Genomic DNA, 14794 nt, shown 5'->3' with positions numbered 1-14794 from the left:
CTCCACTCCCAACACTGCAGAGAAGGGGGCTTGACTGGCTGCAGTGGTGCTGAGAGCCACAGCATGGCCCAGATCTGCATGAGGCAATGATGGACCATGTGCCCATGCAGTCGGAGCTCCAGCCCCTGGTGCCCTGCCAAGGGTTCCAGGCCAGGCCTGTGCAATGGTGGCATTTGCAGAAGGATCTGTAGGAGGCTGCAGGGGAACAGAGACCTCTGGAGAGAGGACCATGTGGAGAGAGGGTAACAGTGCATGGGTGCATGTCAGAGGTTACCCCAGATGTGCTAACATGCCCCTCCGGCTTTCTGGGACAAGGCACCTGTGCTGGAGTCATCTGGCCCTGTGACAGACCTGGAGCCCCTTTTTACATGGTAAAGCCCCCCAGAGCCCCTGCCCAGAGGGGTACACTTCTGGCACCCCAAAGGGAGAGGTCGGTGGGGGGTGCAGCAGGGTTGCCAGGTGCTGTGGTGGGGAGGGCTGTGTGTCTGGAGCTGTGGGGGAGGCTCCTGCAGCGGGGCAATGGTAGACATGCTGCTACACAGCCAGGGCAGCTCCCACCACTCACAAGGGCTTCACTCCATCACAGCTGCCAGAGCCAAGCATGGCTGGGGGATTGTGACCCTGGGAGGTCCCCACACCTTGCTCAGCCCTGCCACGAGCGAAGGATGCCCAGTGTGGCTGCGGGCTGCCAGGAGCCTGCAAGAGAGCGGGTCCCTGTCCCCCACACACGTCTGGCAGCCACCAGGGCCCCCTGCGGCCGAGTGGATTTTCATGCTGTCTCCAGATATCAGCGTGGACCAGTCTAACATCTCGCAGGTTTTTTCTACTGGCTACTGGAATGCGCTCGTTTGGCTTAGGGGTCCTCGATGTCGAGAAACTCTTGCTTGGGGGGGGCCATGCCGCGGTACCAGGCGCATGAGCCGTCGCTCCTCTTGATGCAGGCGTAGTGCTTCGCCTGCCGCCCATCCACGTTGTTCTTCTCCATCGCCCAGTCTGTCCAGAGACACTCATCCGAGGAGGAGACGAAGCAGGGGATGGAGAGGCAGCGCGAGATCTGTGCATAACAGAGACTTGTCACCCCATCCCGGGGGAGCACTGGCCCAGGGGAAAGCAACACGCTCTGCTTCATCCACCCTCCCGGCTCTGGACAGGGATGCCAGGCTGACCCTGCCCTGTGGGGCACAGTGGGAATGCAACCCCAACGCAGGGAACTGGGGAATCCCCGATTGCCAGTGCCAGGGCTGGCCTTGGCTCCTGGCCAGAGGAAGACGGAGGGAGGGCTGCCCTTCCTGTCTGCCCAGCCACGTGTTCATAATGTCACCCTTGAAGGACAGGGAAGACCATCTCACTGTGAGGCCCACCCCTGCCTGGGGGCTGCAGACCCTCCCTGGAGTGGGGCATGTGGAATGTGGGAGGCAGCCTGGTTGCTCACCTTGCACTCACAGCCCATCTGGTACCGCTGGTTTAGGCTCTTCTTCTGGGTTGGGGTCAGCGAGTCCCAGGTGGACACCAAGTCACACAGTGTGATGTGCATCTTTCCATTGCCCTCTGACTTGCCTGGGGAGAGGCCAGACAGACCACTCAAGGGGGTCCCCCCAGGGCCTCGAGACCCCACGTTGACTCATGGTGCCTGGGGCCCCTCAGTGTGTCTCTGGGGAGCAGAGGCTTGTCCCCCAGCTGCCCCCCCCATGGCTTGGGGCTGCTGAGCACAGCCAGGACACAGCCAGGGGCTTCTCTGAGGGCTGAGGCAGGAGCAGGAGGGGCAAGGGCAGAATGTGCCCAGTGAGCAGGCACACATCAGGCCTCTTGTGGTGCACGTGAGCCATCAGGGCCAGCACTGTCCCGACACCCCCGAGAGCCCTCCCCGCAGTGCTCACCTGCGATCAGATACTCCTTCTTCCCGCCGGTGTCCAGCAGCCGGCCACACACGGCAGTGGATGGAGCCGTGTAGATGAACTCTATGTCCTGGTCGGGGCCCTTGAACATCTGGTGAGCAGAGGAAGGAGTGAGTGGCAGGTGAAGGGGCCCACCCCCCCCCCCCCCCCCCCAGCCTCCTGACCCAATGTGCCCCATTACCTTGATCTGCTTGATTTCATACTGGATGCGTTTGATGGGATTCCCATATATATCGTTCCCTGAATCCACCTCTTTTGCAGAGACAGCCTTGGCTCGGATCACTGGAAGGGAGAGGTGAGGTAATTAGGGGTGACCAGTCCCACTCAGCCCCTGCATCTCACAGGGTCTCCCACCTTTACAGGGGACTACTGCCCACAGCAAACTCCACTGGTGCTGTCACCCGCTGTCCCCAAAGGGATGGGGCTCTGGCACGTGCAGGACAGTGACCAGCAGCATTGCAGCAGCACTATCAAAGCGGGTAATAAGGGAAGTTCACAACAGGATCACCTGGCCCCAGGGCTGCTGAGGCTGTGGCACTGTGATCCGGGGGACAGCTGTGCTGTGGCAGGGTCCCTGCGGTCATGCTGCTGCCACAGCCCAGGAGGTGCGGTCCGGTGAGTGCCCGGCATGTGAGTGCCCAGCACGTGGCAGTGACCTGCAGGGGTCAGTGGGCAGGACAGCCAGCTCAGCCTTACTCACGGCCTGGGACATCGGGCTGGCTCATGCTGTCAGGCTGCCTGGGTCCCTGCACTGCGACCTGCAGTCCCCAGTTGTGCCCAGCTCCTTGCACCAGTGCAGGGACTAAAGCTCACAGGCAGCACCAGGGACGCTGATGGTGAAGGGGGCAGTGGTAGTCCCAAAGCCAGATCTCCTGCTCAGCACTCAGAGTATGGAGGGGGCCTGGCTGCAGGGCAGTGGCTGACAGGGCTCCCTGCTCTGCCAGGGGTACCTCCATCCAACAGGATGGGCAGCTCCCCACCCTGCAGGGCTCCCCTATGCCCTGCCAGCCCCCCAAGCACTGTAGGGCAGGGAACAGGGAGCTGAACTCCCACAGAGTTCATCCTGGCTCATGTCGCCACGGAAAGGTGCTGAGCTGGGAGCAGCCAGGGACATGCAGAGGTCACCCACTGCCTGGCACAGAGGAGCTTCCCCCACCTGGCATGGCCAGGAGAGGGAATCTGACCGCACTCTATAAATACTGCAGGGTGTGGGGGCATGCAGACAGGCTATTTAAGCTGAAGGTCGGGGGGCACGGCCCCATGTGGGCACTGGCAAATGCCAACAGACTTTACTCTGGAAAGGTGAAAGTGGCACCAACATGAGCAGGGACCAGGGAGGAGGATTCCCAAAATGGCCATTCCCAGTCACCGGCAGCACTCGTTCAGTGAGGGGCTGGGTGCAACTGGGTGCTTTCCCAACTGCTCCCATCCCTTGGGAAAGGCTGGACTGTCCAGGCACAGTGGCAGCACCACAGCCATGCCTGGGGACAGCACCCACTCCTCTGTCAGCAGTGTGCTGGGCTCAATGCAGACACAGACCTGCCCTCACCCTGCAGCCACCACACGTCCCCGTGTGCCAAGCCCTGTGCCACCAGTGCAACTCCAGCGCAACCAGTGCTGGCCCTGTGGCTCCCGTGTGCAAGTGGGGAATGGTTACTGGTTCAGTGGGCTCCAGCCTTTTCCATTCACGTGCTGATGAATCACTTGACAAAAATGCAGCCCGATTCTGGGTGGATTTGTTCTGAACAGTGCGGCTTTGTGGAGGGGACGACTGCGCTGTGCTTTCCCCGCCAAGACCCCGTGGTGCAGCCAAGCTGCTCCACGCCCGCCAGGAACCAGGGCAGCGGAGGGAGCCCTGGAGAGAGTCTGGGACAAGGAGGCTGGGCGAGGGATGGAGGAAACCTCTGAGTGCCCAAGAACCAGCAGTCAGACCTCCCCAAATGCCAATGCCCCCATTGGCCTTGTCACCCACCACTCCTGCTGCCAACCTGGACAACTGGCAGCCAGGGAGCCCAGACCCTCTGTGAAGATAAGCCAAGGCTCTCGGGCTCGTGGGGTGCATGGCAGGCACAGCACACACTTGGCACTGGCTGACCCAAGTCGGACCATGCTGGAAATGCTCCTTCCCCAGGCAGGCCAAGCAAGAAGGAGCTCCGTGGGAGCAGAGGGTCCCCTGCCAGAATGGGACCCCCACTTTGTGACATCTCCTGGGCAGGTGCCCCAGGCTGTCACTGTGGCCTCCCCATAGTGAGGACTCTGGACCCTCCAGGGACAGAGAGACTCTACAAGGTAAGCAGGTCCCCTTGCAGCCCTCTGCCACCAGCATCAGTCCCACTGCAGCAGGGCCACAGTTCAGCTCCAGGAACAAAGCTGGGGACACACGGAGTCACCCAGTGCCACAAAACCACCAGGTTATCTCTCTGGGCTTGCCATTATTAGGGTTTGTCCTCCCTGGCCCTATGTGGAAGGACAGCACAAGGACCCTTGGCCACGGGACCCCCCTTCTGGCCCAAGACTTGCAGAATGGCTGCCCCTTCCTCTGCTATCCCACAGCAAACCCCACCAAGCCACCTTGCCCACACCCACCCTCAGCTGCCCGTGTACAGCAGGGGCCCTGGCTGGGCTGGATGCCCAGGGAACAAAGCTCCCTTCTCCAGAGCTGCTGGCAGCAGAGGGCCTGGCTGCCAGAGCCAGCACTGCCCACTGCCTGCCTGGCACTGCCAGCCCAGGCACCTGACCCCTTGGTAAGGGCAGCCCTGCGGTCACTCCAGCCCTGCTTGGGGCCAGCTGAGCTGGGGAGATAGCTAAACACGCTGGGAGGAATTCCTGCGGGAATCCACCCCAGCCCTGCCTGGCGCAAAGGCAACAGCCACCTCCCGGGTGCTCGCTGGCATCCCAGTGCCCGCCCGCGGGCCAGCAGCATCACCCCACCCTGGCACAGCGGTTTGAGGATGCTGAGGCCGGAGGCACACAGGACTGAGCAGGGCAGCCCGGCAGCGGAGGCCATGGAGACTCCGCGGTGCCCAGCAGTGCCCGTGGGGCGGCGACAGGCAGCGCGGGCACCGGGTCCCCCTCGCCCGCCGGCCGGCGCGGGAGCCACGGGCTGAGCGCTGCCGTGGCCGCGTGCGTCATTCCGGCCGTCATTCCGGGAAGCGGGATGGAGCCCAATCAGCGGCAGCCCCCGCGTCAGCCCACGGCCCCTTTGCGCCAGCCGCACGGGAGGGCTCGGCTGTCGCGCCGGGCAGGGCGGCACCGGACACCGGGCACCGGCCCCGCCGGGCTCGGCGGGGTTTGCAAGCAGCTGCACTCCCGCAGGGACAGCTCCCACTCTCCCGCAAATCCCCTCCTCTGGTCGGTCCCTGCTGGCGGCTGGCAGCCCCCTCACTCCCCGTGTCCCGAGGAACCGAGCACTGGCACCACTGGGATCAGTGCGATGCCGTCAGGTGCTGCATCCCAGCTGCCGCTGCCCCAGGTGGCACCGAGCTCCTGCCCTCCTCCCCTGCCCCATCTACTGCCTGCTGCCTCGCCAGGGCTGAGCTACGGCTCTGCCTAGAAGGGCTCAGCATCATCCCCTCGCACCCCACATCCCCACGCTGCTCCAGAGGAGATAGAGCAGAAGCCAGATTTCCCTGTGGCGGTGGCCCCTGGTCTGGCTGTGGCACTGCTGGGCAGCTGAGCATCTCCTGCAGCAGAACAGCCCAGCAGAGCAGCCACCAGCCCCACTGCTTGGGCACAGCCCAGTGAGGGATGGCTGATGGGGCAGCCCCAAGCCCTTGGGCCCTGCAGAAAACCCCTGCTCATCTCATGAGCCAGAACATGCAAGCGCAGGCTGGCAGGTTCCAAGTCACCAGCACCAGTGACACAATCCCAGCCCCTCTATTACCCCCAGCCCCTCAGGCACCCCTCACCCAATGCAGAGTTGCATCTGCCTCCTCTTAACACCAGCTGGAAGTGCAGCCCTGGGCTGCGGCTGCTCCAGTCCCTGCAGGGCAGGGCAGAGCAAGTGCATGGGCAAGTGCAAGGCCAGAGGGGCCACGGGGATGTGGCAGCACTGCCCACACTATGGAGAGGAGATCCCAGGACCCCACATTGTGCTCGCCCTGATCCTCCATACCAAGGGTTGAGCATGAGCCTTGGGGCCCGTTCCTCTTGGATGCACCCACCCAGCACTGCAGGACATCAGCCATCCCCACCCCAGCACATTTCTGTCAAGGGCCCAGCCTGGACACAGATGCCTCCAGCCACAGCAGCTGGGAAAGGTCCCAGCAGCATCGGGGGGCCCAGGTTCTCCCTGGGCTCCACACACCTGCTGGGATGGCACTGGCTGGGGAACATCCCAACTCCAGAAAGCATCCAGGGGGAAGATCAGAAGCAGCAAAAGGTCAGGGAACACAGGATCATCCCAGGTTGTGCCCCGCTCTGTCCCCAAGCGTTTTCTCTTAGGCCCACACTGGGCACATTTGATTCAGATGAGCTGCACAAGTGACTCGGGCTGGAAGCCAGAAAGTGCCAGCGCTGCCAGCAGCGTGGCTGGAGGATGCTGCCTCGGCAGGACGGGCACCTGCTGAGGGCAGTGGGGCAGCTGGAGAGCAAAGCTCAGTGAGGCAGTGGCCTCCCAAGGGATGGTGCAGACAGCCAGGGCCGCCGAGACAGACAGTGACTCAGCAGCTGAGTCAGGGCTGAGCCGGCACCCCACGATAGGCAGTGAGTCACGAGTGCCCCGAAAGCTGATCCTGACAGGAGTGTGATGGGAAGTCACAGCCGCACTGCCTGAGCAGGCACAGGGCATCCTATGAGCCAGGGACACCAGCTCCAGCAGCAGCTCCAAAAATCCAGTGCTCCATTTTGTCTCAAAACCTCCCTGTCCCCCAACACACCTCGTGGTGAGGCTGGGCACTCGAGGAAGCAGCCAAGTGCTGCGGGAGTTGCCCTCACGGAGTAAAGACGCTGGGAGCGGGGTCTGGAAGGGATGCCTGTGAGGAGCACCCTGGATCTGGAGCAGGGGACAGGCAGGGCCATCCAGAGGTTGGGGCTGCCTCAGTGTTTGGGAATGTTACCTCTCCAGCTGAGGCTGGGAATGGGCCCGCAAAGGAAAGCGCCGGGAACTGGGGCCGGCCTGTTCGGTTCATATGTTAAAATTTAATAAGGGCATTATTCATAGAAAGAGGAATCCAGATCCCGGCGCTGCCAAGCCCTCCCTTTCAGCAGCATCCAAGCCGAACAAAACGGGATGGGGGAAAGGAAATGCCTGGAAATAAGGCGCAGACAGGGATGACCGAACCGTGGCGGCAGCTGCCGGGGCCGGGGGCTCCTCCGGGCTCCGGGCCGGTGCCGCGGCCGCACTCGGAGGGTCCCGGCCGCTCCCGGGCCCCAGCCCCGCGCTGCCACGTACCTCCGCGGTGTCATCAGAGTCGGGGCAGGCCGGGCCCACCCGTGTCATCCACCGGGGGGCGGCCAGGGGAGCACCCGGCCCCGGCGTAACCGCGCTCCGCTCGACCCTCGCAGCCCCCGGGAGCGGCGCCGGGCGCGGGAGCCCCCCCGGGACGGCGGGAGGAGGTGCGGGGTGGGACGGGCACAGCCCGGACGGACCGACCGCGCCCGGCCGCGCATCCGCACCCGCCGACAGCCGACACACCCCCGGGCCGGGCGGGCGCCGCGGGCAGGTGCCGGGGGGCTCTGCCCGCTCCCCGCCCGCCCCGCGCCAACTTTGCGGTGCTACCCCGCCGGGAAGTTGGCGCGGGCGGGCCGGGCGGGGGCTCGGGGGGCTCGGGGCGGGGTTGCCCGCGGCGCTCACCTACGTCGGCGTTGCAGAAGGCCTGTTGCGGATGGATGGGCGAGCAGCTGCAGGCGTCGGCCGGGCGGGCCCTGCCGAGCAGCAGCACCGCCAGCCAGGCCAGCAGGCTGGGCAGCGCGGCGGGCATGGTGCGGGGCTGCGGGCGCGGCCACCCGGCCCCGATCCCGATCCCGCACCCACCGCCGGGCCCGGCCGAGCCGCCGCCGGGAACTTGGGTCCGGCCGGGGCGGGCGCTCTGCCGCCGCCGCTCCGTTGCCTTCACGGAGCCGTTCGCTTCCTCCCCGCCGCGCTCGGCCTCGCTCTTTAACGTGCTCCGGGGATCTGCTGCTCCTCCTCCGCGTGGCGCGGGGCCAGCCCGGCTGCGCCCGCCCTCCGCGGGATGCGGCTCCGCCGCGACCGCCGCCCCCGCCCCGGCACGGCCCCCGCCGCGGGCACCGGCCGCCCCCGCCCCGGCGCATCCCGGCCGCCCCCCGGCCCCAGCGCTGCCGGAGCCGAAAACCCCGCTCCGTGCTGCCCCCGCCCACGCCAAGCAGAGCGGTGGATGGCCGGGCGGGCAGCAGTTCTGGCCGTGCCCGAGAATTCCTCCCCACCTTCAGCCCCTCCGACCCAGCTTGTCCCACTCCCGAGTTCCCCCAGCCTGCTCCCGCTGCGGGTCCCGTGCCATAACGACCCGCCCGAGGCCTCGGGCCTCCCCCCGAGGCAGCAGCTCCTGCCCTGGAGCACAGCTCCAAAAACCGATCTTGTCTCTGCTGTTTTACCCCGGTGGGCAGCTCAGCCCCCAGCTGCTTTTGGTTCATTCCTCCCAGCGGGGTGGTGAGAGAACTGGGAAGGGGAAAGTGAGAAAACTGCTGGCTGAGATAAAAGCAGTTTTACAGGTGAAGCAAAAGCCACACATAAGCAGAGCAAAGCAAAGCAGGGAATTCTTTCACCCCTCCCCACGGCAGGCAGGTGCTTGGCCATCCCCAGGGCAGTGGGGCTCCAGCACATGGCAGTGACTCAGGAAGACAAATGCCATCACTCCGAATGTCTCCCCCTTCCTCCTTCTTCCCCCAGCTCCATACACGTAGTGTGGTTTCCTACAGTGTGGAATATCCCTTGGGTCAGGTGTTGTGTCCCCTCCCAGCTCCTTGTGCCCCCCCAGCCCTTCACTGGTGGGATGAAGAGCAGAATAGGCCTCAAGCCGTGCAAATGCTCAGCAGTAATGAAGACATCCCTATTATCAACACTGCCCTACACCATCTAATATGGAAAAAACAGACTGTGTCCCAGTCCAAACCCACACTGTGTCACCGTGGAGGTGTCAGGAGGATGCTGCTGTCACTGTACCTGGACTCTGTGCCTGGCTGGCTGTTGAGTGCTCTGTCTCCTCAGCAGTGCCTTTGTCCCAGCAGAGCAGGCAAGGACACAGCTTTGGAGCACAGCTGGGCCAGGTGCCATGGGCATGTGTTGGCAGGACTGCCACCACCATGGCCACAAAATATGCTCCTGAGCCAGCCTCTTGCCACAGCACTGCCATGGATACTCACAGTAGATAGAGATGCTCAGCCTCCAGGATGAGAAAAAACCAGCACAACTGGGCAGCTGGACCTGACCCAAACCCTGACTGAGCCTGCAGGGAACACATGGAAGGTGACAGCACCAACAGCACTGGGATGCTGGATGACACCTGGAGATGGGGCCCCAGGTTGCCAACTCCACTGTGAGGCTTGTGGCCTGCACAACTCCAGCAGCAGCAGGATTCCTGCTGGTCCAGCTGCCTGAGGCATTGTGCTGCTGCTCTGAGGGCAGTGCAGTGCTGAGGGCAGGGCCCCAGGGATGCTTCAGCCCAAGGGACAAGGGACCAGGTAGCAGGGACAGCCACTGGCACAGCCCTGGGGCCACAACAGGTGCTGTGGAGCTGTCGGCGCTGGGCTGGGAGGGTGAGTGAGGCCAGGAGGGTGAGCGAGGCCAGGAGAGATTGCCAACCCAAGTGCAAGGGATGGTTGAGTGACCATCATGGACTGTGGCCAGCTGGCACCCAGTGTGGGCTGCAAATGCATCCTGGGTGCCCTGGGCTGGGTGCTGCAGGATCCTGAGGCCACGTGCAGGGGCCAAAGCCAAGTCTGTGACAGCACTGGGGACAGGTCATGCCTCGAGACAAGCGCATCCGCTCGCAGCCCAGCACTGGCCGAGTCATTGTCTGGGCTAAATGAAAACACATGTCTGGCCTCGTCCTCGCTCTGCATGGTTCACGGAGGTGCTGACACTGTAAACAGGGATGGGGGGAGCAGCCTGGCTGGGTTCTTCGCAGGGCCCCATCCACTCTGCAGATCCTTCCACCCAACCACAGCCTGGCTGCTGCACAACAGGCCCTCTCCCTCCCTCAGCATGGCTGCACCCCACAGCAGAGCAGTGCCAGGGCATGACAGAGGGATACAGGGGGCACAAGGGCCCCCCACACCACAGTGGCCAGCTCTCTGAAGCTCCGTTTGCTGGCAGACATGCCCTAGAGGCAGTGTTAGAGGGGACCAAACCAGAGACACCACAGAGCCAAACACTGGTCCAGGTGTGAGGATGTGCTGCCCTTGACCTGGGGCAGGGCAAGCCTGAGCCAGGTCAGCGGGGGCAGGCCGGGAGCCGCAGCCCCTTGGTCAGAGGGGCCCAGGAGGTCCCTGAGGCCAGCAGAGGCCCCTTTGACACTTGTGGCTCCTGAAACCACACAAGTTCTTCCTGGGGGCCACGGGCTGCGGCTGCAATTTCACAACATGATGGCAAGCATAGGAAGGGCTCCCTGGCCAAAGCCCTGGGCTGCTGTGAACGTTTCTCAGCTGGTGCCGGCTCTGGGAAGCAAAACTGGAGCTCCTGGCTCTGCTCCTGCACCGAGCACAGCAGCCCTTGGACAGCATGTCTGCACTGCTGCCAGCTCCCAGCAGATCCTGTCCAAGGCTCAGCTCTTCCCAGAGCTGACAGTTCTGCGGCTGGAGCCATGAGCCAGGACTTGGAGAAGACACATGGCGAGCACACACACACATCTCTGAGGGTGTGGCCTGGGAATGGCACTGGGGTGGGCCCACTTTACATCTGGCCACAGCTGGTGGCCCCATCATGAACACTTGCTCCCCCTGCCCCATAGACAAAGCCACTGTGCTGGAACCACAGTGGTGAGGGACCCGCTGCATCCCCTGTGGTCACAGGAGCAGAGGGACACAGACACTGTCCCACTCCCACGTGAAACTTTTCTCTGACACACGCCCCCGCCATCACCTCACCCAGCGTATGGGAAAAGGGAAGGAAAAACAGCTTCTGGATAGAAAGCCTGATGAAATTCCCCAAGGCTGCACACCCCCCTCCACCCGGGGAGCCCCAGGCCACACAAGGCAGAGCTGCAGAGCTGGGGCTCAGCTGCAAACCCAGAGCGCAGATGTCACCAGAGCCACCAACCCACTGCAGATGGGTCTGTCACAATTCAGGGCTGGGCACCAAGGGCTGCAGGGGAACCTGCCTGGGCCCAGCACTGCAGCACCTGGACACTGTCCCGGGGCCGGGAGCACCCTGTGGTGGCAGTCCCTTGCCACCAGGTGCCACTGCCGAAACAGTTCCACCACACCTGCTGCAGCTCAGTCAACACTTTACAGGAGAGCCCAGGACAGAGGACAGAGCTGGGAGCGCTGCCTGGCATCCCTCACGGAGCCCGGTCTAGGAGCAGGGCCTGCCCGTGTCCCCAGGCTGCCCACGCACCTCCACTCGCTCCAGATGTCTGTTAAATAAACTCAATGCCCTCGTACTTCACACTGCCAATCCTGGTCTCGGGCAGGAGGAAGCGCCCATCCAGTGTGAAGGCCATGATGTAGCTGGAGATCTTGCCATTGTCCTCTTCTGATTTAAGTGCCACGATGATCTGGTCGTCTGTGTCTGGGATGAACTTGAAGGAGGAGAAGCCGTGGGTGGGAACCACCTCGCCCACACGCCCCACTGTCACATCCCCGAAGTCCTGGGTGGAACTGAGCAGCAGGTTGGTGCCCCGCTGCTCGTCCGCCTTCTCGCTGTAGCGCTCGTGGCTGGCGCGGCGCGGCAGGAAGAACCAGCGCTGCAGCGTGTCGCTCCACGAGGCCGACTCATGGATCAGGTACCCTGCGGCAGGAAGTGCAGTGTGACCACGCAGGCCACAGGACCACCAGCCACGCTGGGGCGGGAGCCTCTCCCTTTGCCTTCCCCTCCAAAACACACCACAGCCCCGCACAGGCATGCCCTATGACCTTTCCAGTCCCAGTTCCTCCCAGAGCCAGGAAGGGGCACCCAGCACACCCCACTCTGCCTGGGGGCCCAATGCCAGCTGAGTCACCCTTCATCTGCTCCTGGAACAGGCAGCAGAGGAAAATGACCAGGACAAGGGGAGATCTCTGGCTTCCAGCAGCCTCTAAATCTCACCCAGTGCCAGTATCCCTGGGGAGGGTGGCTGTATGGTTCTGGAGCCATCAAGAGCATGGATATGGGGTGGCAGGAGGTTGCCCTGCTCCATACCTGGGGGCCGGATCCCCGCTGCAGCCCTCAGCGCATTGTAGTTTGTCACCCAGTTCTCGTGGCTCACGTCACCCTTGTAGCCAATGACCTTCACCCACTGGGGGTTCTCGTTCACCACCTCCCCTGTCGTGGTGGTCCACTCCTTGCCCAGTCCTCCCACATACAGGTGCTCATCCTTCACTGCCAGCCACTCTGCCTTGAAGCCTGTGGTGGAAAGAATGGCACGAGGGGGGCTCAGTCAGCACATGGCCATCAGACTGTCCCACATACCCCAAACCCTACAGCCCTGAGCCCGCTGCTGGGCTCAGTGTCCCCCATGCAGCCAGCTGGTCTCTCAGCAGGAAGTGCCATGTCTTGGCCGGGCTCAGAGGTCACAGGAAAGGTGCACTCCACCCCAACAAGCTGACAAGAGCCAAGGGCTTCACAGGGCAGGACGGGAGCTCACCTTTCCCCACAGTGCCGTCCCCATCTGGGAGGATCACCCAGGGCACCACCTTGTTGCCCTCGATCTGGTAGACCACACCTGTCCGGTCGTCCACAGCATAGAGCTTCCCGTTGAACACCACCAGCTCTGAGAGCTCCATGCCCCGGCCCTTCTCAGCCAGGTGGGACTGCAGCATGCTCTCATCCTTGTCCCACTCCACCATCACTCTGTCCCCACTATCTGACAGTACCAGGTAACCCTTCTTCAGGTAACTGAACCAGGTGTGCTCCTGGGAGCCCCGGGATTGTGTGTCCAGGTCCGCAATGAGGCCGATGCGGTAGCGCACGCCCTCGGGGTTCCTCTGGGGTGGGGACAGCGGGTACGTGTCATTGTAGCGCTCCCCTGCCTGCAGGCCAAGCTGCCAGGCGCGAGGGCTGGGGGGGCCATGCCGTGCTGGGGAGGAGCGGTGCAGGCAGAAGAGCAACAGCACGAGCCCCAGGCAGGCTGAGGACAGCACGATGGCTTTCCAGCGCAGTCGGAAGCGGGGGTCAGCACCCTTGGTCATGGACGCGAGCACAGGCAGACCACCCACGCTGATCCGGAGGGGGCTCATAGACTCATGGCAGGGCGGGACTGGCATGAGAGAGGGGGCAAGGAGAACCTGGTGGAAAGAGGGGAGAGAGAAGGTCAGAGAGCTGGATTTGGTGCTGCCTGAGCTCAGGGGACAGCAGAACACAGCCACGAGGGGCCCCATCCCCTCTCCTGCAGCAGAAGGTGTCCCCACCTCAAGCAGGTGAGAGCCATAGTGCCCAGGGGCTGTTTGCTGCTGGAACCACCCTCAGCCCTTCTCACCTGGCTCCCTCTGCGCCCCCTGACCAGGAGCCCCAGCGTGTTGGCAGGACTGCACGACCTGCCCGGCACCTCTACCTGTCCCATGGTCACTGCAGCCCAGGCAGCGAGCTGAGGCACCCGGCTCAAGCTGAGCCCCGTGTACCAGTGTCCTGGGGCATGTCCCCACAGAGTCCTGGGAGGAAGCGGGTTCCCCTCCGGTGGCAAGGATGACTTGCTGCTTCCAGAGTGGCTGAGCAGCCTGGCCCAGCTCCCACGGCCGTGAGAACCAACCCCACAGATGAGCTCTGAGCTTGTCCCCAGGCACACAGGGACACTGGGAGACACGTGGCAGCTCCACCCAAGCAGGATGCCAACACCTGAGCAGGAAGCGCAGGGCCCAAGGGACACACACCCTGACCTTCCTAGCCTCGCAGGCACGGGACCCCCTCACCCCGGCCCAGGCTCACAGCGTGTCCTCCACATGTGAGCATCGTAAGCCCACCCTGGCCTGTGCCCACCCACGGGGCCAACAGTGCCCCTCTGGGCCACCTCCTTCCCCGCAGACGGGCACTCCGGGCTGCGCGGGCGGCAAGCAGCCACCACTGGACCCGTGCTCGCCCCGTGCCACGCAGCCTGGGGCACAGACCCCCATCCCGGGGCAGAGACGCCCAGCTGCCATCCCAGAACTCTCTCCCAAGGGCCGTCCCGCGGGGTCTCAATGTGCCTTTCAGTAGCCACGGTGGCGAACAGAGGCGGCATTGAGCGTGCAGGGCCGGCCCCGCACGGGGGCACGGGAGCGCCTCCGGTCCTGTCGGGATCGCGGAGCGTGCGCCTGGGCAGAGCCCCGGGAACCCCCCCCCCCCAACACCGCCGGGATGGACACGGGGACTCCCCAGCATCCCTGGGATGGACACGCGGATCCCCCAACACCCCCGAGATGGACACGGGCCGCCTCTCTAAGGACACGGGGGCTCCCCGCCTCAGCCGGGCGCGCCCTTGGGGACCCCCGCGCCCCCTCCCCGGCCGAGCTGACGGGCAGCCGAGGAACCGCCCGCACTGAGCAGGGCCACGAGGATCCCCGCGCCCCCGGGACCTCCGCGCTGGGCACAGCCCCGGGGACCCTAGCGCTGCCGCACGGGCAGGGTGCTCGAGGTCCGCGGTGCCCCCGCCCGGTGGGGACCCCCCCACGCCGGCCCGTGTCCCCGCACCCCCGCCCGTGTCCCCGCTCACCGCGGCGCCGCCTCCCCCGCGCGCAGCCGCCGCCTACAGCTCCCGGCAGCGCCCCGGCCTCCCCGTCTGGTGCAGAAACTACAGCTCCCAGGAGACCCCGCGTGTCACCGCGCCCCCACC

The 14794-nt window shown here is 64.4% G+C and overlaps 2 protein-coding genes across 2 annotated transcripts; both read right to left on the bottom strand.

Annotated features, from left to right (window-relative positions):
* Positions 1–420: 420 nt before the first annotated feature.
* On the bottom strand, positions 421–7849 carry TIMP2 (TIMP metallopeptidase inhibitor 2). Its single transcript, XM_062506140.1, has 5 exons — positions 7690–7849; positions 2077–2177; positions 1878–1986; positions 1433–1557; positions 421–1054 (listed from the first exon to the last, which is right to left on the bottom strand). The coding sequence occupies exons 1-5, from the start codon at positions 7814–7816 to the stop codon at positions 854–856; spliced, it is 663 nt and encodes a 220-aa protein (XP_062362124.1). The 5' UTR covers positions 7817–7849; the 3' UTR covers positions 421–853.
* Positions 7850–11317: 3468 nt separating this feature from the next.
* On the bottom strand, positions 11318–13367 carry CANT1 (calcium activated nucleotidase 1). The gene is made up of 3 exons (XM_062506139.1): positions 12635–13367; positions 12190–12393; positions 11318–11799 (listed from the first exon to the last, which is right to left on the bottom strand). The coding sequence occupies exons 1-3, from the start codon at positions 13365–13367 to the stop codon at positions 11429–11431; spliced, it is 1308 nt and encodes a 435-aa protein (XP_062362123.1). The 3' UTR covers positions 11318–11428.
* Between the last annotated feature and the right edge of the window lie 1427 nt (positions 13368–14794).

Source organism: Cinclus cinclus, chromosome 20, assembly GCF_963662255.1.
Source record: "Cinclus cinclus chromosome 20, bCinCin1.1, whole genome shotgun sequence".
NCBI classification, from domain to species: domain Eukaryota; kingdom Metazoa; phylum Chordata; class Aves; order Passeriformes; family Cinclidae; genus Cinclus; species Cinclus cinclus.
Note: the sequence above shows the minus strand (reverse complement) of the source record. Positions and strands in the feature narration are given on the sequence as shown.

Coding starts and splice junctions, on each gene's coding strand:
- CANT1 (XM_062506139.1), bottom strand. CDS start 13,367: ATGGGGCCCCTCGTGGCTGTGTTCTGCTGTCCCCTGAGCTCAGGCAGC. Junction 12,394..12,634: donor GGACGGCACTGTGGGGAAAG/GTGAGCTCCCGT, acceptor TTTCCACCACAG/GCTTCAAGGCAGAGTGGCTG. Junction 11,800..12,189: donor AGCGGGGATCCGGCCCCCAG/GTATGGAGCAGG, acceptor TTCCTGCCGCAG/GGTACCTGATCCATGAGTCG.
- TIMP2 (XM_062506140.1), bottom strand. CDS start 7,816: ATGCCCGCCGCGCTGCCCAGCCTGCTGGCCTGGCTGGCGGTGCTGCTG. Junction 2,178..7,689: donor CTTCTGCAACGCCGACGTAG/GTGAGCGCCGCG, acceptor TCTCCCTTCCAG/TGATCCGAGCCAAGGCTGTC. Junction 1,055..1,432: donor AGATGGGCTGTGAGTGCAAG/GTGAGCAACCAG, acceptor TGTTATGCACAG/ATCTCGCGCTGCCTCTCCAT.